The following is a 22,014-nucleotide window of genomic DNA, read 5'->3' as shown; positions in this document are numbered from 1 at the left end:
TGAGCTGGGGGCCCCCTTTTACAGAAAGTATATTTTCTTTCTTCCTTTTTTTTTTTTTTTTTTTGGGGTCCGGTCGTGGGGCCTGAACTCTGGGCCTGGGACTTGTCCCTCAGCTCTTCAGCTCAAGGCTAGCGCTCTACCACTTGAGTCACAGCGCCACTTCCGGCTTTTTTCTTTTTTTTGCTTATGTGGTGCTGAGGAATCAAACCCAGGGCCTCATGCATAGTTAGTTAGGCATAAGCCACCAGTGCCTGACCAAACACCCATCTTAATAGATAAATATGGCTATGATTTCCATATTTCCTTGGGTTGATCAGCAACCCAAGCAAGGACTGCGTATTCAGGTTTGCCTACAGCTGAGGCACAGGTTATTTTTATCAGTAGTTATTTCCTGGAGTAGGCAATGAAATGAATTGTTTGAAGTATGTAGAAAGTTTTAGGAATCAAACCCTGGGCCGTGTACATGCAGGCCAGGCAAGTACTCCATCATAGAGCTACCTTCTCCAGTCCTCCAACAGAACTTTTAATGTACTGTTGGCAGAAGTTGAAGATAAGGTAGGAACTTCAGATGCTGTTGTAATAACTTAGGCATAACTCTAGCAGCAGAAGGCAGAGACTTAAGACTTAGGATGGGAAATGGGAGATGAAAGTTGATTATCACTGAGGTGATCAATTTTTTTTTTTTGGGGGGTCCGGTTGTGGGACCTCCGCTCTGGGCCTGGGTGCTGTCCCTCAGCTCTTCAGCTCAAGGCTAGCGCTCTACCACTTGAGCCACAGCGCCACTTCTGGCTTTTTTCTTTTTGCTTATGTGGTACTGAGGAATCGAACCGAGGGCCTCATGCATGCAAGGCAAGCGCTCTACCACTGAGCCACCTTCCCAGCCCTGAGGTGATCAATTTTTATCTGAAAAACCAGGCAAGTGCTTCAAAAAAAGACAATAATTGAGATTAATATATAGCACTTAGAACCATGCCTACCTAGTGAAATGTCTAGTTGCTATCATTAATAGTTCAGTAGACATGCTATATACTTGGGTAATTAAATATGTACTTTGCCAACATTGAGCTTGAGGTCCACTGGAAAGATTAAGCGTATGTCCAAATATTTTATTACATGTCCTATCACGTAATGTGACACTGAAAATTGAGTACCAATAATGAATGGATCAGTTGAGTTGGGGGAGAATGATGGAAAGGGTAACATTGATCAAGATGTTTTGTACTCATAAATTGGCATGTTGAACTGAAACCCATTTGTACACTACTTAAGGACGAAGTAGGAGGTGGTATAAAAGTTAAAGTGAGGCTGGGTGCTATTGGCTCATGCTTGTGACCCTAGCTGCTTAAGCTGAGATCTGAGGATTGTACTTGGAAGCCAGCTAGGGCAGGAATTTCCATGAGCCAATCTCCAATGAACCACCAAGGGGGCATTAAAATGGAACTGTGGCTCAAGCTGTGGAGTGCCAGCCTTGAACAAAAAAACTAAGGGACAGTGCCAAGGTCTAGAGTTCAAGCCCCAGGATGAACACAACCAAAAAAAAAAAAAAATTGAAATGACAAAGAATGGAGCTGGGAATATGGCTTAGTGGTAGAATGCTTGCCTAGTGCCTGGGTTCAATTCCTCAGTACCATATAAATAGAAAAAGCTGGTAGTGGTGCTGTGGCTCAAGTGGTAGAGTACTAGCCTTGAGCAAAAGATGCCCAGGGACAGTGCGCCCAGGCCCTGAGTTTAAGCCCCAGGACTGGCCAAAAAAGAAAAAAACCCTCAGTTAAGCTTTAGTTTATGGACCCATTTAGCTGAAATGTGGGGCAGGACCTGCTCATGTCAGCCTAGCTGACTGGAGACCTCACACCTGTCTTTTGCTAGCATCCTGGTCTTCACACACACACACAGGTGACAATTCTCCCCTTGGCAAGAGACCACCAGCAGCTCCAGGCAATAAATGTACCGCTCTTTTCCAGTAATCGGGATCCTAGCAGACTCAGGCTGGCTTAGGGAGCAGCCCTATCATTGCCTGGTGTGCTCAGTGATGCTTGGCTCAGCCAGAGGCTAGAGCTCAGTTTTTCTTTTTCTTTTTTTTTTTTTTGTTGCCAGGCCTAGGGCTTGAGCCTTGAATTCAAGACCTGGGCACTGTACTTGAACTATTTTTATTCAAGGCCAGTACTGTACCACTTGAGCCACAGCTCCACTTGCTGTTTTTTCTTGATAGTGGCTAATAGAGAATCAAGGACTTTCCCATCCAGGCTGGCTTTGATTCAGATCTCAGCTTTTTGAGTAGCTTGTATTGTAGGCATGAGCCACAGGCACCTAGTTGGTCTGTAAATTTTTAAGAGGGCAGCAGTAGGCAGGCAAGCACCAGGTGTCTGCTGCTTCTCAATAGGGTGAGGCAGTGAGAGCCATGTGTGCACGAAGCCCTCTGGCAGGAAAATAAGAATCTGCAAGGTGGTGCAACTAGGGTACACGTAAGGAAGAAGCTGGCGGGTGCATAGACCACATGGTCACATAGACTAGGCTACGGATCTTATCTTGGGTTTCACTAGAAGAGAACTGAGGACACATCTTAAAAAAAACAAACAAAAAACGTTTGAAGCTTAAGAAGCTGAAGTATGCTACATCACAAAACCTAGGCTTTTAGGAGGAAGTGGTAAGTCACAGGACTAAGTTTTTGACAAACTAAATCTGAAGGAACAGGACCATCAAAGTGGAGCTCCTTTACAAGCAAACAAATGCCTAATCTAGAACCAACTTTAAAACTTCCCTGTCCATATCCCATCCAGCCATTGATATCTATCTCCTTGCTTCTTGAACAGGACTTGAATTCTGCTTGTAGGGATACTCAGCTCTCTTTCCAATCTATTCCGCACGTCAATCTCCAGAAAGCCACTCAAATTCATCAGTGTTACTACTGCCAACTTTTTTGCCAAACCTATCAGTCAATACTGTCCCTTTTAATTTGAATTTTCAATAATTTAAGGAAATTGATAATGATTACTCTGCCTGAAACATTTCCTTCCTACCTAGCCTCATCCATCCCAATATCTTGCTAGATGTACCTTCTCACATCCTTTAATGTTTCGATTTTGGAACACATGGCAAGTAGTCAAAGATAAAGGTGAACCAACCTGGTATGAGTGGCTCACACCTGAAATCCTAGCCACTCAGGAGGTTGAAATCAGAGGATCATGGTTTAACCAATCTCGGCAGGAAAGTCCATGAGACTTACCTCCAATTAACCACTAAAAAGTTTGAAGTAGAGCTGTGGCTCAAGTGGTAGAATGATAACCTTGAGCAAGAGATCAGGGCCAGCACCCAGGCCCCACGATCAAACCCTGGGAGACAGGGAGACAGACAGACACACAAATGGACAAGACTTTATATAAACTAGACCTTGAAAAAGATTTATTGTTCATTATATAAAGAAATTACACTTCTTCAATTTGATTTTCAAAGCACAATTAAAGAATAATCTACATCAAACTTTGAAAAGCTATAATGAAGTTGTTAGATAATGACTTTCCAGCTCTTAAATCAGAAGGATCTCAGGCTTGATGGACAGGCAGTTCTAGAAACCCAGATGATGTACAGAAGGACCCCTAGCCCAGTGTTAGAACCTTCCAGAGGAGAGTAGGATCTGCTGTGTGGCGAAGCTGGAAAGCAAAGCTAGAAGGCAGCAGTCATGTGATGTGTGAGAATGTCCACCACAGTGCAAGGCTGGGAGGAAAGAAGACCTACAGCAGTGCATTCCTTCCTCTTTCCAGCTGCCACATCCTGCCACCTCTACTGCACAGTGTGGTAGTTAACCTATGCCAGAAAGCGCCCTCTCCACTTTCCTATGTTACTTTAAAGCTTACTTTATCTAGTTTGTGAATAGCAATTCAGTATTTTTGTTTTGTGGAACTGGGGACTGAAGCCAGAGCATCACTCATGCTAGACAATGATTCTACCCTTGAGCTATACCCCATCCCTTTTGGCTATTTTTGCATTTTGTTTCTGAAATGGGTTCTTTGGCCTGGAACTCACTATGTTTCCAAACTCCCAAGTAGGGGAGTTTCATGTAACAGATGGGCAAAGCTGGCAGATAGCAGCAACCACACAGTCACAAGATCAGGTGTCTGATCAGAGTAGCTAATAAGCAGTAGCATTTACATCCTATAAACTGTCCAATTCCTGACATTTCTTAAGTCATTCTATTAGATTAAGTAGGCTAATGTAACACCATCTTTAAAAATTACATGACTGAACAATGTCAGCAAGACAGCTGAAAACAAATCAAAACTCCACAAAAACCATGTTTAACCATCACTGTCCAAGAGGGCGGAGAATGTGTTAAGTTCAGTTCTGCTTCTACCTTAGTCTGCTCTACAATGGATGGTCCCAAATGGAATTCCTGCAAACAGACACAAATAAGATGGTAATTAAAGGCCATTAACAGAACAGATGATAACTCTAATATTTATACCTATAAAAAACAAAACTAGGGGCTGGGAAGTTGGCGCAGTGGTAGAGTGCTTGCCTTGCATGCATGAGGCCCTGGGTTCTATTCCTCAGCATCACATAAGCAGAAAAAAGCCAGAAGTAGTGCTGTGGTCAAGTAGTAGGGCACTAGCCTTGAGCTGAAGAGCTGAGGGACAGTGCCCAGACCCAGAGTTCAGCCCCCACAACTGGCAAAACAAAACAAAACCACTAGGATTAGCCAGGCACTGGATGCTTCCATCTGTAATCCTAGCCATTCCCGACATTCAATTTGAGGAGGACTGAGGTTCAAAGCTAGCCTGGGAAGACACATCTGAAACTCTATGCCCAATTAACCAGAAAAAAAACATAGAGGTGGGGCTCAAGTGGTAGAGCACCAATCTTGAGTGAAAAAGCTAACGGACAGGCATAGGCACTGAGTACAAGGGTGTATTCAATGGTATTTAAGTAATGTGGTTTCGCGTGTGTGTGTGTGTGTGTGTGTGTGTGTGTGTGTGTGTGTACGCGCGTGTGTGTGTGTACGCGCGTGTGTGTGTGTACGCGCGTGCTTGGCCTTGCCACTTGAGCCACACCTCTACTTCTAGTTTTTCTTTGTGTCTAATTGGAGATAAGAATGTCATGGATTTTCCTGCCAGGGCTGGCTTTGAACCATGATCCTCAAAATCTCAGCCTCCTGAGTAGATAGGATTACAGGCATGAGCCATTGGTGCCCGACCTTTTTCTTTTTTCTATGCATACAGGTGTGCACATTCACACACAAAGGCACACACACACCCTGAAAAACAAAAACAAAAACAAAAAAGGAAAGAAATAGGGTTAGACTCATTTACACAATTAAACTAGATAATATGGAAATTTGGGCTCCAGCAATCCCAAATTCTATATGAAAGGTAGAGATGGACTTTTCACCTAATGTCCAAAATCCACAAATAGCACTCGAGCTTTGCTTATCATGGCACTCCACTCACTTTTACCAGTTTTCCTTGTTGCCAACATCTCTGATGCTCTGTCCTTCATATCTGAGGAGCCCTTTCCTGGGAGGCACTGCTTTCACTGCTACTGGAGTAGTGAGGTTTGAGTTGTATTTTGATAAAATCTAAAACAAAGCAAATTACTTTTTACCAATCGTGTAAATGACATAATCTGGAAGAAGTTCTAAACACTCAAGCCATGAAAAATTTAAACATAAAGACTTAAAACACTGAGAATTGTCTTAGCAGTTCAATAGATATTCAACAGCAATAAAGAGGTGGAGATAATAGAAATTCGATTTGGATGGAAAGTTTTGCTTTCTGAAGCCTTCATAGATACACTGAGGTTAATGGAAACAAATAGTGATATACTCCTGAGCGCAAAATTAAGCCTTTATACCCAGGGGGCAGAGTGCCCGTTTCTCATGCCTGTAATCCTAGCTACTCAGGAGGCTGAGATCTGAGGATGGAGGTTCAAGTCCGTGAGACTCTTACCTCCAATAAACCACTGGAAAACCAGAAGTGGCATTATGGCTCAAGCGGTAGAGTGCTTGCCTTGAGCTGAAGAGCGTGCAGGGACAGCACTCAGGCCCAGAGTTCAAAGCCCCATAATGGACCAAAAAAAAAAAAAAAAAGAAAAGAAAATATACCAGGGAAAATAAGAAATGCTCAAAAGAAAAATCACCAGTTATGAGACTGGTTATAACAATCTGAGATACCAGCAATGTGTTGTTAATGCACAAAATGGTCTAGAGGCTGGGGGATGTCTCTCAGTGGTAAAGTGCTCACCTGGCATGCCTAAGGCCCTGAGTTCCCCACCCCCAGCACAAGGAAGAAAAGCACAGTTTCCTTCGGTGGAAAGGAGAAAAAGGAATGAGCGGTGAGAAATGGAGCTCTCTAAACTCCCATGAAAACAGAACATGTTCATATTGTCTCACTCACTTTATAAATCTCTCAGACACACAAGACAAAAAATTCAGACTTTGTTCATATTTTAGGATGATTCAGTTCCACTGGCATTTGAGCATTTTCCCCAAGTAGTTTATCTTTCTCATAGCTCTCCATAATCCAGGGACATTTCTAGAATGGTTATTAAGAATTCCATGTGCCTTGGGCTGGGAAGGTAGCTCAGTGGTAGAGTGCTTGCCTTGCCTACATGAGGCCCTGGACTCGATTCCTCAGCACCACAAAAGCAGAAAAAGGTAGAAGTGGTGCTGTGGCTCAAGTGGTAGAGCACTAGCCCTGAGCTGAATAGCTGAGGGACAATGCCCAGGCCCAGAGTTCAGGCCCCATGATTGACCACAAAAAAAAAAAAAAAGAAAAAAGAATTCCATGTGTCTGAGAGGTTTTACAGGAATATACTAAATAGGATAAATGTGCTCAATGCACCGATCTATGGAATTACCACAAAACCACATGTGCTATGAATGTAGGCTTAAAAAAATAGACTAAATATTCCATGTGCTAAAGCAATTGCCAAACACTGTGACTTTCATTACACAGCATCAAAGAATCAGACTGGTTATTTAGTAGTTAGTAGTAGAATAGCCATAAGGGATGCTATAGTATAGAATCAGACATTCCTATATCAATGTCATTGTTTTAAAAATGAAGTCCCCAAAGGCTCAAGTTCAAGAAACACTGCTAAACGTTTCTGGTGACACCCTGGCCTGCAGAGCTGCAGGGTAATTGAAGTGTCAGTTCATTTGGCCAGTATCACTTCCAGTGGACCAATGGCCAGCATGGAACTGCAGCTGAGCAACTACTGGAAATACCATAGGAATAATTCCAGAACACAACATTAAAGAGAAAAACAAATTAAGGGTAACAGGTAATTACGAAGGTAATATTGCTAAAAATCTGAGGTGATACTAGCTAGTGCTCAGGATAGGCTTTCCCAGATAGATTTAGAAGGACTTCATATCCTAAAACTTAAGATTTTCCTCAATAACTTAAGATTTTCCTCAATACTCAAACTAGCCACTGTATATAAGACTATACATAGGCAGCTTAAGGAAGGTTTTTTTTTGTTGTTGTTTTTTTGTCGGTTGTGGTGCTTGACCACAGCACCACTTCTGGTTTTCTGAGTGGTTTATTGGAGATAAGACTCTAAAGACTTTCCTGCCTGGGCTTGCTTTGGCTTTGAACCATGGTCCTCAGATCTCAGCCTCCTGATCAGCTAGGATTACAGGTGTGAGCCACTTGGGCCTGGCTAGCTTAAGGTCTTTCAATATACTGATTTTGAAAAGAATATCACAAAGAAAAAAATTGCCTGGGAAAATAACCTGGAGAATATCTTCTGGAATTGCTGTTATTTCTGGAGGTGTAGGGGTTCTCAGCAGATTTTCATAAGATGTGATTTTTGGAGAGGCGGGATCTGCAAAGTTCTCAAAGCATTCATCAGAACTTAAAACGAGTGAGGCACAATCTTTAACTTCCGAATCATTCAACAAACTATTTGCTTTTGATAATGGAGAATTTGTAGATACCTATACAATAAAAACAAATGATTGAATTATGAGTCAATAATGTCATACATAGAAAATGTCGGTCAACTGTCAGTTCTCCTGGGGTCTAAGTATCCATCCCAGATCACTCCTTTTTTCCCTGACCAAGTGTTAAACAACATCAAGAAAAATAAAGAAATAGTATGTATGGGAGACAAAGTACCACCTTCATTTGTAATAAAAGGTGAGGAAATGGAATGCTGACTGCATTCCAGCTTAGAGGGACTATTCCACCCACTGATGTAGTACACTAACTGGGGCAGATGGGAGTATGGACAAGCTGAAGTGTCTGCACAGGACTGCAGCAGGCAGCTCACTCCTAAGAGGAAGAAAGCAGATCTGAGAAAAGCTTAGCATGTAATTTGTACTAAACTGGAGTTAGGGAAGTCATTCAGTCTCCTAAGGTCAGAGTTATAATAAAGAGATACACATAAGGAGAAATGTCTGTTGTAAACTAATTGTAAATGGCAAATACCAGAAAGTGGATAACCTGAGGTTGCAATTGATAACAAGGCATGGTTTTGTCCACACCATCCAACTCTACACAGGACAGTTCAAATTTAAATTTAAATTACAAATTAACTCCTAGGCTGCATTAGCCTCATTTTAATCTCGACATTGCAGAGTACAGAACATTTCCATGACAAACAATTCTATTGTTTGTCAACAAGATTGTCAGAAGTGTTCATCCTTCCTCTAAGGAGTGGTTCAGTTTGGGGTTTTTTTGGTGCTAGTTCTGGGCTTGAACTCAGAGCCTAGGCACTGTTCCTGATTTTCATAGCTCTAAGCTAGCACTCTACTACCTGAGAGCCACAGCCCCATTTCTGGCTTATTAGAGATAAGAGTCTCATGGACTTTCTCATGGGAGATGGCTTTGAGACAATCTTCAGATATCAGTCCCTTGAGTAGCTAGGATAATAGGTCTGAGCCACTGATGCCTGGCAGAGTGGTTCTTTTTTTTTTTTTGTCGGTCATGGGGCTTGAACTCTGGGCCAGGGCCCTGTCCCTCAGCTCTTCAGCGCTCTACCACTTGAGCCTCAGTGCCACTTCCAGTTTTTTGGTGGTTAATTGGAGATAAGAGTCTCACAGACTTTCCTACCTAGGCTAGTTTAGAACCACAATCCTCAGATGTCAGCCTCCTGGGCAGCTAGGATTACAGGTGTGAGCCACCCACAGTTAGCGTGATTCAGTTTTAATGTTAAATAAGGCCAGGCACCAGTGGCTTACACCTGTAACCCTATCTACTCAGGAGGCTGAGATCTGGGGATCACAGGTCAAAGCCAGCTGGGGCAGGAAAGTCAGGAAAGTTGTGAGATTCTTATCTACAAGTAACCACCAGAAAACTGTAAGTGGCATTGTGGCTCAAGTGGTAGAACGCCCACCTTGAGCTGAAGAGCTCAGGGATAGTACCCAGGCCCAGAGTTTAAGCTGCATGATTGGAAAATAAAAAAAAATATAAATAATATATAGTATTATATGTTATATATAATATATATATTAAGAAAAAAATACAGCTGGGAATGTGGCTTATTGGTAGAGCACTTGCCTAGCATGCATGAAGCCATGGGTTCAATTCCTTAGTACAACAAAAACAAAAGCCAGAAGTGGCCTTGTGACTCAAGTGTTAAGAGTGCTAGCCTTGAGCAAAAGAAGCTCAGGAGCTAGATCTAAAATATACTAGGACATGATAAATTGTACAGGACCCTAGGCATTAACACACAGTGACACCAAATGCGGACACTCTTAGTAAAGGAACACAGAAACACAATACCTATGTGCATCTGATCATATAAAATAATATTTATCAAAATGAACTCCAGGAAATGGAAATAAAGGTTTTATTCTGTGTTAAAAAAAAAAAAAAAAAAAAGCAGCAGCTCAGGGACAGTGCCCAGGCCCCAAGTTCAAGCCCCAGAACTGGCAAAAAAAAAAAAAAAAAAAAAATGTATAAAGTTAGCCATTAGTCTGTCACCCAGTGACAACCACTTTGTGGAGTTTCTATTCATTCTTTTTTGTATATTCTCCTCTGTTATTCCAAATATGACAAGCAACCACCCCAGATTAATGTCTTGTGTCATTTTTTTCCGCACATTTTCCTATTTCTGTTTCTCCCTGTGATTCATTATAAATCTATGTTTCAATTTTCCTTCAACAGATTTTCATAAAGGGGAAAAAAAAGTTTTAAAAATCTTGATCTAGGTTGCTAAAATCCTAGAAATATACTATAAAAAGCTGCATTTGTCCAAGCTTTAAAAAATTTATTGTAAAGGTGATGAACAGGGGATGTCTAAGTTTTTAGACAGTTTGAATTTGTAAGTAGTAGCGAAACTTAAATCATAAGGACAAAGAATCCAGTTTTCTATTATATAAAACTTTACCAAAGCTGTGTTCTTGGTAGAAGGAATTTTCAAACCAGGAGTGCAGAATGTAGGCACCAAGGGGGAATTCATATATTCAGCATCTGGAAGGTGTACAATAGATATGGAAATAAAGTGGGTTTTTTTGTTTTTTGTTAGTTTTTTTTTTGGCTGTGGGGCCTGAACTCTGGGAGCTCTTCAGCTCAAGGCTAGCGCTCTACTACTTGAGCCACAGTGCCACTTCCAGCCTTTTCTGCTTATGTGGTGCCGAGGAATTGAATCCAGGGCCTCATGCATGCAAGGCAAGCACTCTACCACTGAGCCACCTTCCCAGCTCTGGAAATAAAGTTTAAGTACAGTCCATATACTTTGGTACTTTATTCACATACATACTTTTCATTAGTATCAATAGAAGATTGGCAAGGTTGCAATGTTGTTAAGAACAGTACAAAATAAAACATAATTCATGTAGTATGGATTCATATACAATGAATATAAATTTTACATCTAGTATCTGGTTAATTGGATGTTAAGAGCAAAAAGCTCATAATGGAAAAGAAATTTATCACAGTAGCACAATCTGCTTATGTGGTATTGAGGAATAGAACCCAGGGCCTCATGCATGCAAGGCAAGCACCCTATCACTGAGCTACCTTCCCAGCCCCTGTCTATGTAACTCTTATCTCCAATTAACCAGCATAAAGTTAGAAGTGGTGCTGTGGCTCAAGTGTTAGTGTAATCCTTGCCAAAAGAGCTGAGGAGAAACGTTCAGGCTCTGAGTTCAAGCCCAGGTTTTATATACACATATCCCTACATACAGACAAACTTTATGTAAAGGCTGCCAGATGCCAGTGGCTCATACCTGCAGTGATAGCTATTCAGGAGTCTGAGATCTGAGGATCATGGTTCAAAGCCAGCTGGGACAGAAAAATGTGTAAGATGCTGGGAAGGTGGCTCAGTGCTTGTCTTGTATGCATGAGGCCCTGGGTTCAATTCCTCAGCACCACATAAGCAGAAAAAGGTAGAAGTGGCACTGTGGCTCAAGTGGTAGAGCACTAGCCTTGAGCTGAAGAGCTGAGGGATAGTGCCCAGGCCGAGTTCAGGCCCTACGACTGACCAAAAAAAAAAAAATTACAAAACTGTGTAAGACTCTTATCTCCAATTATTCACCAAAAAGAGCTGTGGCTCAAGTGGTAGAATGCTAGCCTTAAACAAAAAAGCTTAAGGACAGCATCCAGATCCTAAAGACCAGCACACACACACACAAAAAAAGATAAAGGCTGCAAGGACATGAACAGCAACAAACATTAATGGCTGAAGAAATACTGCTTTGTGCTGAAGCAACCCAAAGAAAAATATTCTGAAAATATGTCCAAAACTATGGATAGGTCTGGCAAAGACCAGTCATTTTTAAACATTTGCCATTAAGTTTGGTACAGATTAGTGAATTTGAAAAATTAGTTACTAGAATTTTAACAACTGTAGAATTTTTAAATTTTATATCCCATGTTTCCTGGGACAAATATACAAACAGTGCCTGAAATATTGAAAATAGTTATTGAACTAAAAACAAAAACTCCCAAATTTGAAATGCTTAGCTAGTGTATTCTAGATGTGGCTCAAGAAAGACAACATACAATTTGAAGCAGCAGATTTAAAGTAAATGAACAAAAAGCACTATGGTGGTACATTTAAAAAAATGTTTACTTTTTTTTGTTTTTATTGTCTTACTACATAACCCAAGCTGGCTCTGAACTTGCTATGAAGCTCAGATTAGCCTCAATCTCACAATTCTCCTTCCTCTACCTCTTCAGGTTACATTTTTCAGGTTTTATTTTTTAACATAATTTTATTGTTATTATTAAGGTGTGTTCAGAGGGGTTACAATTTCATGCTTCAGGTAATGTGTATATTTAGACAATGTCATCCCTTCCTTTGCTTCTCCCCATTTTCCTCTCCTGTCCTGTCCATAGTTGCATAGTTCATTTTCTCTACAGTGGAATTTGTATGTTTTAAAATATTAGAAAAAAGCTGACATACTGAATTTGACTAGTACTTCATAAAACGCAATTCATAAATTCATAAAACTTCATAAAATGGCAATGAAGCCATTTCTGTACAAAGATAGTCTGGGCAGAGTACCGCTTAGAAGATGTGTTTTTGTTTTTGTTTTGTTTTGGTTGGTTGTGGGGCCTGAACTCTGGGCCTGGGTGCTGTCCCTCAGCTCTTCAGCTCAAGGCTAGCGCTCTACTACTTGAGCCACAGTGCCACTTCCAGCTTTTTCTGCTTATGTGGTGCTGAGGAATTGAATCCAGGGCCTCATACATGCAAGGCAAGCACTCTCCCACTGAGCCACCTTCCCAGCCCCTAGAAGCTGAGTTTTAAACTTACCACTTTTTTCCAGCTGCTGGATTATGGAACCCCTGGTGGCCAGAAAGTTGTCATCAGTCACAGGTTCTGCTCTTGTGGCCTCCTCACTGGTAAAATTCAAGAAGATATAAAAGAGTTACTTACCATTTAACCTTTAGGAAAAAAAAATTTAATCTCACTGTAGTTAAATTCTGTTTTATGGAATAAAAGGTCCATGAGAAAATCTTTTTAAAAATCAATCATTATGCTAGGCGCTGGTGGCTCAAGCTTTTAATCCTAGCTACTCAGGAGGCTGAGATCTAAGGATTATGGTTCAAGGCCAGCCTGGGCTGAAAAGTCCCTGTGAAACTTGTATCTCCAGTTAACTACTCAAAAACTGGAAGTGGCACTGTGGCTCAAGTGGTAAAGCAGTATACTTGAGCACAAAGAGGCTCAGGGATAGCACCTTAGGCCCTGAGTTCAAGCCCCACAACCAATAATTAAAAAAAAAAAAAATCATGGTTCCTTCTTTACCTATTTACCTATGGCTCAAAGAAGGCTAATCATTTTGTGGTCTGCTTGGGTTTTTTGGTTGGTCATGGGGCTTGAACTCAGGGTGTGGGTGCTATCCTTCAGCATTTTTGGGATGGGGGGTGGGGAGGGTCTGGTCGTCGGGCCTGAACACTGGGCCTGGGTGCTGTCCCTCAGCTCTTCAGCTCAAGGCTAGCACTCTACCACTTGAGCCACAGTGCCACTTCTGGCTTTTTTCTTTTTGCTTATGTGGTACTGAGGAATCGAACCCAGGGCCTCATGCATGCAAGGCAAGTGCTCTACCACTGAGCCACCTTCCCATCCCTTCTTCAGCATTTTTTGCTCAAGGCTAGTGCTCTACCACTTTCACAGCTCCACTTCTGGTTTTCTGCTGGTTAACTGAAGATAAGTCTTATAGACTTTCTTGCCAGGGCTGGCTTTTAACCACAACCCTCAGCCTGAGTAGCTAGGATTACAGGCATGAGACAGTAGCAGCCAATAAGCTGTAGGAATTCTTACCAGTTTTCTGTGGCTTTATCCTGGGCAATAAAACAGAAATCTGAGGCTTAGCTTTGATCTCGTCTTTCCAAGTATCCATACCAAAGCAGCCATATATTCTTACTAGTTTCACACCATGTATTTATCTTCTCCTTCCATCCTTACAAAATTTTCAGGCTTTTAACACTCCTTCTATAGCTTATCACCTGAGAAAATCAATAGCTCACACTTTTGTGCCTGTGTATGCTGGTCCTGGAGCTTGAACTCAGAGCCTTGTGTCCTCGCTTAGATTTTTTTGCTCAAGGCTGATTCTCTACCTTTTGAGCCACAGCTCCCCTGGCTCTTTGCTCATTAATTGGAACTAAGAGTCTGACTTTCAACCAAGGGATCCTCAAATCTCAGTGCCTACTAATAGCACACTTTATTGATGAATTTGATTCCTGATATTTACAATCTGAGTGTTTAGAGGTATGACAAACTTACAAAGCATCTGCTAGCAAACACAAAGCCCCGAGTTCAAATCCTAGTGTTGGACCCCAAAAACAAAAAAATAAGCTAGGCACTGATGGCTCATACCTGGAATCTTAGCTATTTAAGAGACTGCGATCTGAAGGTCCCAGTTTGAAGCCAGCCTAGGCAGGAAAAGTCCATTAGACTCCTATCTCCAATTAACCACCAAAAAGTCAGACATGGAGCTGTGGCTTAAGTGGTAGTGCTAGTCTTATGCAAAAAAGCTCAGTGACAGTGCCCAGGCCCTGCATTAAGCTCCAAGATGGGTACAATACATTAAAAAAAAAAATTAAATAAAATATCTGAGAACTTTGTAAAGGGAAGAATAATGTCTAGGGCTGGGAAGGTAGCTCAGTGGTAGAGTGCTTGCCTTGCATGCATGAGGCCCTAGGTTTGATTCCTCAGCACCACATAAGAAGAAAAACCCAGAAGTGGTGCTGTGGCTCAACTGGTAGAGTGCTAGCCTTAAGCTGAAGAGCTTAAGGGACAGCGCCCAGGCCCAACGTGCAGGCCCCAGGACTGACCAAAAAAAAAAAACAATGTCTAAAACATTTTATTTCTATTTTTGTCAGTTGTAGGGCTTGAACTAATGGCCTGGGTGCTGTCCCTGAGCCTCTTTGTGCTTAAGGTTTAAGGTTAGCACTCTACCAATTGAGCCATAGAGTCACTTCCAATTTGAGGGTTTGAGTGGTTAATTGGAGATTAAAGTCTGACGGGGACTTTTCTGCTGGGGCTGGCTCTGACTGTGATCCTCAGATCTCAGTCTCCTGAGTAGCTAGGATTACAGGTGAACCACTGGGGCCTGGCTCATTGTATTTCTCCTATGGGGGACAATATCAATAAATGCAAAAGTTTCAGCAAGATAGATAAAGTTATACATTATAAGAAAGTTCCTTACCTTTTAGTATTCATCATTTTTTTAAGGCCCATTGTGTAATCTTCATTTAAACACATAGAGTCTTCAGAGATACCAAAGTGTTCCAATTTAGGAGTTACACACTCAAAGTTGTCCATATTGAGAGTGCATTTGGGGGTTGTAGGCACTTTAACTAGAGGGTGTGTAGTTGGTGGAGTGTCAATGGTGTGCTCTTCTTTATGGTTGTCCACTGCTTGCTGAGGCTTTAGTAGAACTTGGGGTATCATGTACCGCTCAAGTCCAAAATCAGAAAGCTGTGGACTACGAAGATGCTTCTCAGAAACCAAAGGATCAGAGAGCTCTGCCTTCCTATCAGGTGTTGGAAGATGCTTGGTTTCAGCCAGCTCCAGGGAAGGGTCAGTGACTTCTTTCTCACATACTATATGAGATCAAAGAGGAACATTTTGGTCAAACATAAACAGGCAAAATGTCATGCTTATAAAAAAACCCACAAATTTATTTGTTTGGAAACTTTCCCAAATCAGCCTAAGTGTTGATTTTCTAAAAATGTCCAAGTGTTTCTTCAACAAATTTCTGACATGTACTTCTTGTCTAGTCATACTCCATTTTGATGCTACAGGAGAGAAAATAGCGCTTTAGAAAATCAATACCTACAGATAAAATTCCTTACTTCTTCAATATAATCATCAGGTTCTTTTGTTTGTTTTGTTTTCAGTGCCAGTCTTGGGGCCTGAACTGAGGTGCGTGGGTACTGTCTGCAAGCTTCTTTTGCTCAAGACTAGTACTCTACCACTTGAGCCATAGTACCACTTTCTGGCTTTTCCTGGTCATGTGATACTGAAGAATCAAACCCAGGACTTCATGCATGCTAGGCAAGTATTCTACAGGTAGACCACATTCCCAGCCCCTATCAACAGTCTTTTAAAAGTATTTTCTGAAGACAGATGCCAGTGACTTACAGCTGTAATTCTAGGTACTCAGGAGGTTGAGAGCTGAAGAGCCCAGTTTGAATGCAGCCTGGTAGAAAAATCCCTGTGAGACTCTTATCTCCAATTAACCAGTCAAAAATTGGGAAGTCAAGCTGTGGCTTAATTGGTAGAGTGCTAGTCTTGAGCACAAAAAGGCTCAGGGACAATACCTAGGCCCTGGGTTCAAGCCCTACAACGGCAACAACAAAAATTTTTTTCCTGAAATTATTCTATTATTAAATGGTATAGAATTAAATGTAGAGGGACTGGGAAGGTGGCTCAGTGGTAGAGCACTTGCCTTGCATGCATGAGGCCCTGGGTTCGATTCCTCAGCACCACACAAGCAAAAAGAAAAAAGCCGGAAGTGGCCTGTGGCTCAAGTGATAGAGCGCTAGCCTTGAGCTGAAAAGCTGAGGGACAGCACCCAGGCCCAGAGTTCAGGCCCCACGACCAGAACCCCTTCCCCCCAAAAAAGAATTAAATATAGAATAAACTCTATTTTAAATTTAGCAAAGCATATTATTTTAATTCTCAAGTTACTGATGCCTAAGTTAAAACAGAAAGAATGGTCTACAAAAATAGACTGACTTATCTTCCATGAGTTTGGGAGCTTGTTTATCAAATGCCTAGCTGAGACAGTGGGGAAACACACATACTCAATATGGACTTGTTGAACTGTTTCATTTATGTGATCGCTTCCATAAAGACACAGACATATATTAAAGCCAGAGATTATCCAGATTTGGTAGAACAAAGAAGTTAATAATTAACATGCCCAGCATTGCTCTATGTAAATTTTATCTCATTTAGTCCTTATCCAACCCTACTTAGTAGCTATAATAAATACTCCCACCAGACAGGTAAGAAACTATGACACAACCTTAGTCAGTTTGCAAAAGTAATACATCAAGTAGTAGTGGTAGAAATTTGAACTAAAATTTGATGCTTAATTGAGGCAATTTAGCTTCTCCTTCTATGATAAGATCTTACTAGGTAGCCAAGGTTGACCTTGAATTGAAACAATCCTGTCTTCAGACTCCCAAGCAGCTGGGATTATAGGCATGTACCACAATATGGACCTTCGGCTCTCAATTCTAAGCCACTATGCTATACTATTGACCTTCTGTTAAAAATTTAAAATTTAAAACTAAGATGGGCACGGGTGGCTCATACATGTAATCTCAGGTGGCTGAGATCTAAGGATCTTGGTTCAAAGCCAGTCCTGGCAGGAAAAGTCTGTGAGACTCTTATCTCCAATTAACCACCAGAAAACTGGAAGTGGCTCTGTGGCTCAAGTGGTACAGTGCTTGCTTGAGCTGAAGAGCTTGGGACAGTGCCTAGACCCTGAGTTCAATCCCCATGACTGACAAAAACAAAACAAAACCTAAAAAAGGACTATCAACTTAGGTGAAAAATCTCTCACTCAATAGAAGAGGAAACTGAACACAGAAAAGTAAAATAGCATGCTTAAGGTTCTTCAACTGTTCACTGGCAGAGCAGACTAGACCTGACCTACTCTGTCATATAGATTTACCTTGTTCTTTCCAAATGAAATTATTCAAACAATTCTTTCATTTAAGAGGATGTTCATGTTCATTTAACACTGTGGAGAGGACAAGGACTATGTATTTGTGTATATGTATTTTGACAATCTTGCTATGCAGCCCAGGATGGCCTCAAATTTGTGATCTATAAACTGCACTGTGGAGTATTGTTTACTGATTATTGAATGACAAGCATAAAAGTAGAACCAGAACAAAAGCTACAGGCCAAGCCTATAAAAGCTATCTTAATCATATTGCCTTCCTTAATAGTATACCTAATACTATAAATAAATATTAGTCAAACCTGAATTTTCTTTGACACGCGGCTCATATCCATACTTCTCAAAAAACTCTCTTATTTTTATGATATCTGTTGAATTTTTTTTCATCAGTACTTTTGCTGCCTTTATGAATCCAATGTTTTCTTGACTTTGCAATTTTGCTTTATTCAGAAGAATATTGACATCATCCTTTTACGAGAAGAGAAAATACATTATATAATTTGCAAGTTTAAGCTTAAAAAATAATTCACCAAAGAAAAATAATAAACCAATACTGTAGTAATGATACCTTCAGATTCTGGACTTCTGAATGAAGGTCATATAAAATTCTCATTGGATAATCTTCAAAATCTTCAATATGAATGTGGAAAACAAACAAAAAAAAGTCCAATAAATAAAAGAAAATAGAAAATTTAATGTAGCTTTTTTTTTTTTTTTTGCCAGTCCTTTGGCTTGAACGCAGGGCCTGGGCACTGTCCCTGAGCTTCTTTTGCTCAAGGCTAGCACTCTACCACTTGAGCCACAGTGCCACTTCCAGCTTTATCTATTTATGTGGCACTGAAGAACTGAACCCAAGGCTTCATGTGTGCAAGGCAAGCACTCCACCACTAAACTACATTCCCAGGCCCTTATTGTAGTTTCTTGGAATTATAAAATCCTCATAGTAAATCCTTGCTCAAAAAAGAAAAAGAGCTGGGCACCAGTGGCTCACGCCTGTAATCCCAGCTACTCAGAAGGCTGAGGTCTGAGGATCATAGTTCAAAGCCAGCTGGGACAGAAAAGTCCATGAAACACTCATCTCCAATAAACCACTCAGAAAGCTGGAAGTGGCACTGTGGCTCAAGTGGTAAAGTGCTCACATTGAGCTGATGAGCTGAGAAACAGCAGCCAGGCCCAGAGTTCAAGCCCCAAGATGAACAAAGAAAAGAAAAAGAAAAAAAAAAATCCTTGCTTAAAAAACAAAAAGAAAGAAAAGAAAAATAAGGCTGTTCTTTAAAAATTTACTAAAGTTAGCCGGGCGCTGGTGGCTCATGCCTGTAATCCTAGCTACTCAGGAGGCTGAGATCTGAGGATCGCGGTTCAAAGCCAGCCCGGGCAGGAAAGTTCATGAGACTCTTATCTCCAATAAACGCTAGAAAACCATAAGTGGTGCTGTGGCTCAAGCGGTAAAGCACTTGCCTTGAGCTGAAGGCACAGCGCCCAAGCCCAGAGTTCAAGCCCCATGACAAAAAAAAAAAAAAAAAAAAAAAAAAATTACTGAAGTGATTCATGTTTCCCAAGGGGCTGAGATTTGAGAATCATGGTTCTGAGCCAGCCCAGAGTAGAAAAATCCAAGAGACTATTATTTCCAACTAACCAGCAAAAAAGCATGAAATGGAGGCCTGCCTCAAGTGGTAGAGCACCAGCTAGGCAAGTTCAAGGACTTGAGTTTAAACACCAGCGCCACCCAAAATAATCACCAAAAAATACCTCATAGGCTAGGTCAGTGTGGTGGTAGTGGTTACTCAAGAGGCAAACAAAGATGAATTAAGAGTATGATGTTAGTCAGTGCAATACCCAATTTGAAAACCAAAGTAACACCAAACGGAGGTGTCTCACATCTGTAATCCTAGCCATTTAAGAGGTTGAGATCTGAAGATTCCAGTTGGAAGCCAGCCCTGGCAGGAAAAGTCTGTTAGGCTCATCTGTAAATTACCAAAAAGCCTGAAGTGAAGTTGTGGCTCAAGTGGTAAAGTGCTAGCATAGAGAAAAAGCTCAGGGACAGTGCCTCAGACCCCGAGTTCAAGCCCCAGGGCGGTCACACAAAAAGAAAAAAAGGTAGAATAAATGAAAGGCCCTCAGTTTAATCATCAGCACCTGGAGAAAAACAAGTTAGTCCAAAATTTTTTATAGAAATAGCCTAACTACATAAGCCAATACAAAAAAAAAAAACTTCCTAAGGCATTAATAGTGGTGTCCTCTGATGATGGTTTATAGGAACTATTTAGTTTTTCCTTTTTTTCTTTGGTGCTGGTTTCTGTAGCTTGTCCCTGTCCCTGTCTCTGAGCCTTTTGCTGATTGCTAGGGCTCTACCACTTAAGCTACAGATACACTTCCAGCTTTTTGTTTAATTGGAGATGAGAGTCTTGCTGACTTTCCTTCCTGGGCTGGCTTCCAACCATGATCTTCAGATCTCAGCCTCCCGAGTAGCTAGGATTACAGGTGTGAGCCACTGGTTCAGCTAGTTTCTTTTTTATTTGTCTAAAGCTAACGTTTCATACAAAGCACATGTTATTTTTACAGTCAAAGGAACCTAGGGTTTTTAGGATTCAACACCTAAGGATATTAAAATCATGACACTTGCCGGGTGCTGGTGCACACGCCTGTCATCCAGCTACTTAGGAGGCTGAGATCTGAGGACCTTGGCTCAAGGCCAGTTGGGACAGCAAAGTCCGTGAGACTCTTATCTCCCATAACCCACCACAAAGAGGTGGCGCTGTGGCTCAAGGGGTCGAGGGCTAAAGCTCAGAAACAGAACCCAGGCCGACGCGAGGCCACCAGGACCGGCACCAAACGCACTGCTCACCCCTCTACACCCGAGTCAGCCGTCCGGCTCGTCGGTTCAGCTCGGGCCGCCGCAGAGCCGCGGTACCGCGGGCGGGGGGGCGGGGGAGCCGGAGCCCGGCCCGCCCCCACTCACCGTTCTCCTCCCCGTCCAGAGCTCGCTGGAGCCGGGCCGTCTCATCGTCCAGCGTGCTAGCCAGCGTCCGCAGCTTCCCGCAGAAACTCCGAATCGGGTCCATGGGTCAGGGAGCGCGGAGAAGGGACTTGGGTGAGGAAGCCTCCGAAGAACCGCTCGGAGGGAACGCGCCACTGGTTTGAAATAGGTCGCAGCGTGCGCGTCCCAAGTGCGCGCATGCGCAAAATTCTTCTACGGGTCCGGGCAGCGACGTCCCTGGGTGTGCGCGTGCGCAGAACTCTCGCGACGGTTGAAATCCCGCGTAAAGGAGCCGGAGATTGCTGAGAGCCGCCGACCTTGCTATAGTGCGTCGGCGGGAGGAACGTCGGTTCCGTGGACAGCTGCGGGTGAGTGGCTGGGCTTAGTCGGTGGTGTGGAAGATCTCTTCCCCTGCCTGCCGGTTGGGGAGTCCTCCAGTGTCTGTGGGCCGCCGTCCCTTCCCGGCGTGTGTGAGCCCCGGTGGCTCGCCCGGCCTAGTCCGGCCCGGCGGCCTCCAGCTCCGTGTCTCCTCAGCCCGCCGCCATGTTCCTCACGGCCCTCCTCCGCCGCGGCCGCATTCCGGGCCGGCAGTGGACCGGGAAGCACCGGCGGCCGCGGTTCGTGTCCTCGGGGGCGAAGCAGAGGATGATCCGTCGCTTGGAGATCGAGAGCGAGAACCACTACTGGCTGAGCATGCCCTACCTGACGGCGGAGCAGGAGTACGGCCACGCCGCCGAGCGCAGGGCCCAGGCCTTCGAGGCCATCAAGGCGGCCGCCACCTCCAAGTTTCCCCCGCATAGATACGCGGCCGACCAGCTCAGCCATCTCAACGTCACCAAGAAGTGGTCCTAACCCCCAGCCAGCACTTCGAGCCTACCGGGGATGGATCGCCACCTTATTCTGGAACTGAAAGAGCAAAACTGTCACCATGTGAGCCTCCAGACCCGAGTCTTATGAAAACAAACAGGACCCCCTTTGTACAACAGCTTCATTATAACAGTAAAATGATGTCGAAATGTGGGGCTCTGATCACCCACATACTTAAACACATATGCCACTGCTGTTGCTGCTGCTTTTCTTTTTCTTGGCCTGGCAGGAAAGTATCTGGCCCAGAGATGTGATATGAAATGTTATTTTGAATAAGTGTTGCAATTAAGACTATCAACCTAGGGGCTGGGAAGGTGGCTCAGTGGTAGAGGCATGCCTTGCATGCCTGAGGCCCTGGGTTCGATTCCTCAGCACCACATAAGCAAAAACAAAAAAAGCCGGAAGTGGCGCTGTGGCTCAAGTGGTAGAGTGCTAGCCTTGAGCTGAAGAGCTGAGGGACAGTGCCCAGGCCCAGAGTTCAGGCCCCACGACTGGAACCCCTCCCCCTCCCAAAAAAGACTATCAACCTATATTTGGGGGGTATTGGTTTACGTATGAGATTATACCCTGGGGTCTTGTGGTG

General features: G+C 42.8%; 2 protein-coding genes across 3 annotated transcripts; one reads left to right on the top strand and one right to left on the bottom strand.

The window, feature by feature from the left end:
* Positions 1 to 3,383: 3,383 nt before the first annotated feature.
* Positions 3,384 to 20,742, bottom strand: Ska3 (spindle and kinetochore associated complex subunit 3). 2 transcript variants are annotated; one of them, XM_070003126.1, is made up of 9 exons: positions 20,547 to 20,742; positions 18,156 to 18,217; positions 17,890 to 18,055; positions 15,095 to 15,491; positions 12,700 to 12,785; positions 10,330 to 10,412; positions 7,717 to 7,933; positions 5,442 to 5,569; positions 3,384 to 4,387 (listed from the first exon to the last, which is right to left on the bottom strand). In XM_070003126.1, exons 1-8 carry the CDS (start codon positions 20,647 to 20,649, stop codon positions 5,487 to 5,489), a joined length of 1,197 nt encoding a protein of 398 aa, XP_069859227.1. In that variant the 5' UTR covers positions 20,650 to 20,742; the 3' UTR covers positions 3,384 to 4,387; positions 5,442 to 5,486. The 2 variants fall into 2 exon arrangements, with proteins under 2 accessions (XP_069859227.1, XP_069859226.1); XM_070003125.1 differs by having other exon boundaries at positions 7,730 to 7,933.
* Positions 20,743 to 20,828: 86 nt separating this feature from the next.
* Mrpl57 (mitochondrial ribosomal protein L57) lies at positions 20,829 to 21,625 on the top strand. Its single transcript, XM_070003128.1, has 2 exons — positions 20,829 to 20,932; positions 21,099 to 21,625. Exon 2 carries the CDS (start codon positions 21,108 to 21,110, stop codon positions 21,414 to 21,416), a length of 309 nt encoding a protein of 102 aa, XP_069859229.1. The 5' UTR covers positions 20,829 to 20,932; positions 21,099 to 21,107; the 3' UTR covers positions 21,417 to 21,625.
* Positions 21,626 to 22,014: the final 389 nt, after the last annotated feature.

The sequence above is a fragment of the Dipodomys merriami genome, unplaced genomic scaffold, assembly GCF_024711535.1.
Source record: "Dipodomys merriami isolate MVZ:Mamm:240054 unplaced genomic scaffold, mDipMer1.0.p SCAF_6, whole genome shotgun sequence".
NCBI classification, from domain to species: Eukaryota; Metazoa; Chordata; class Mammalia; order Rodentia; family Heteromyidae; genus Dipodomys; species Dipodomys merriami.
Note: the sequence above shows the minus strand (reverse complement) of the source record. Positions and strands in the feature narration are given on the sequence as shown.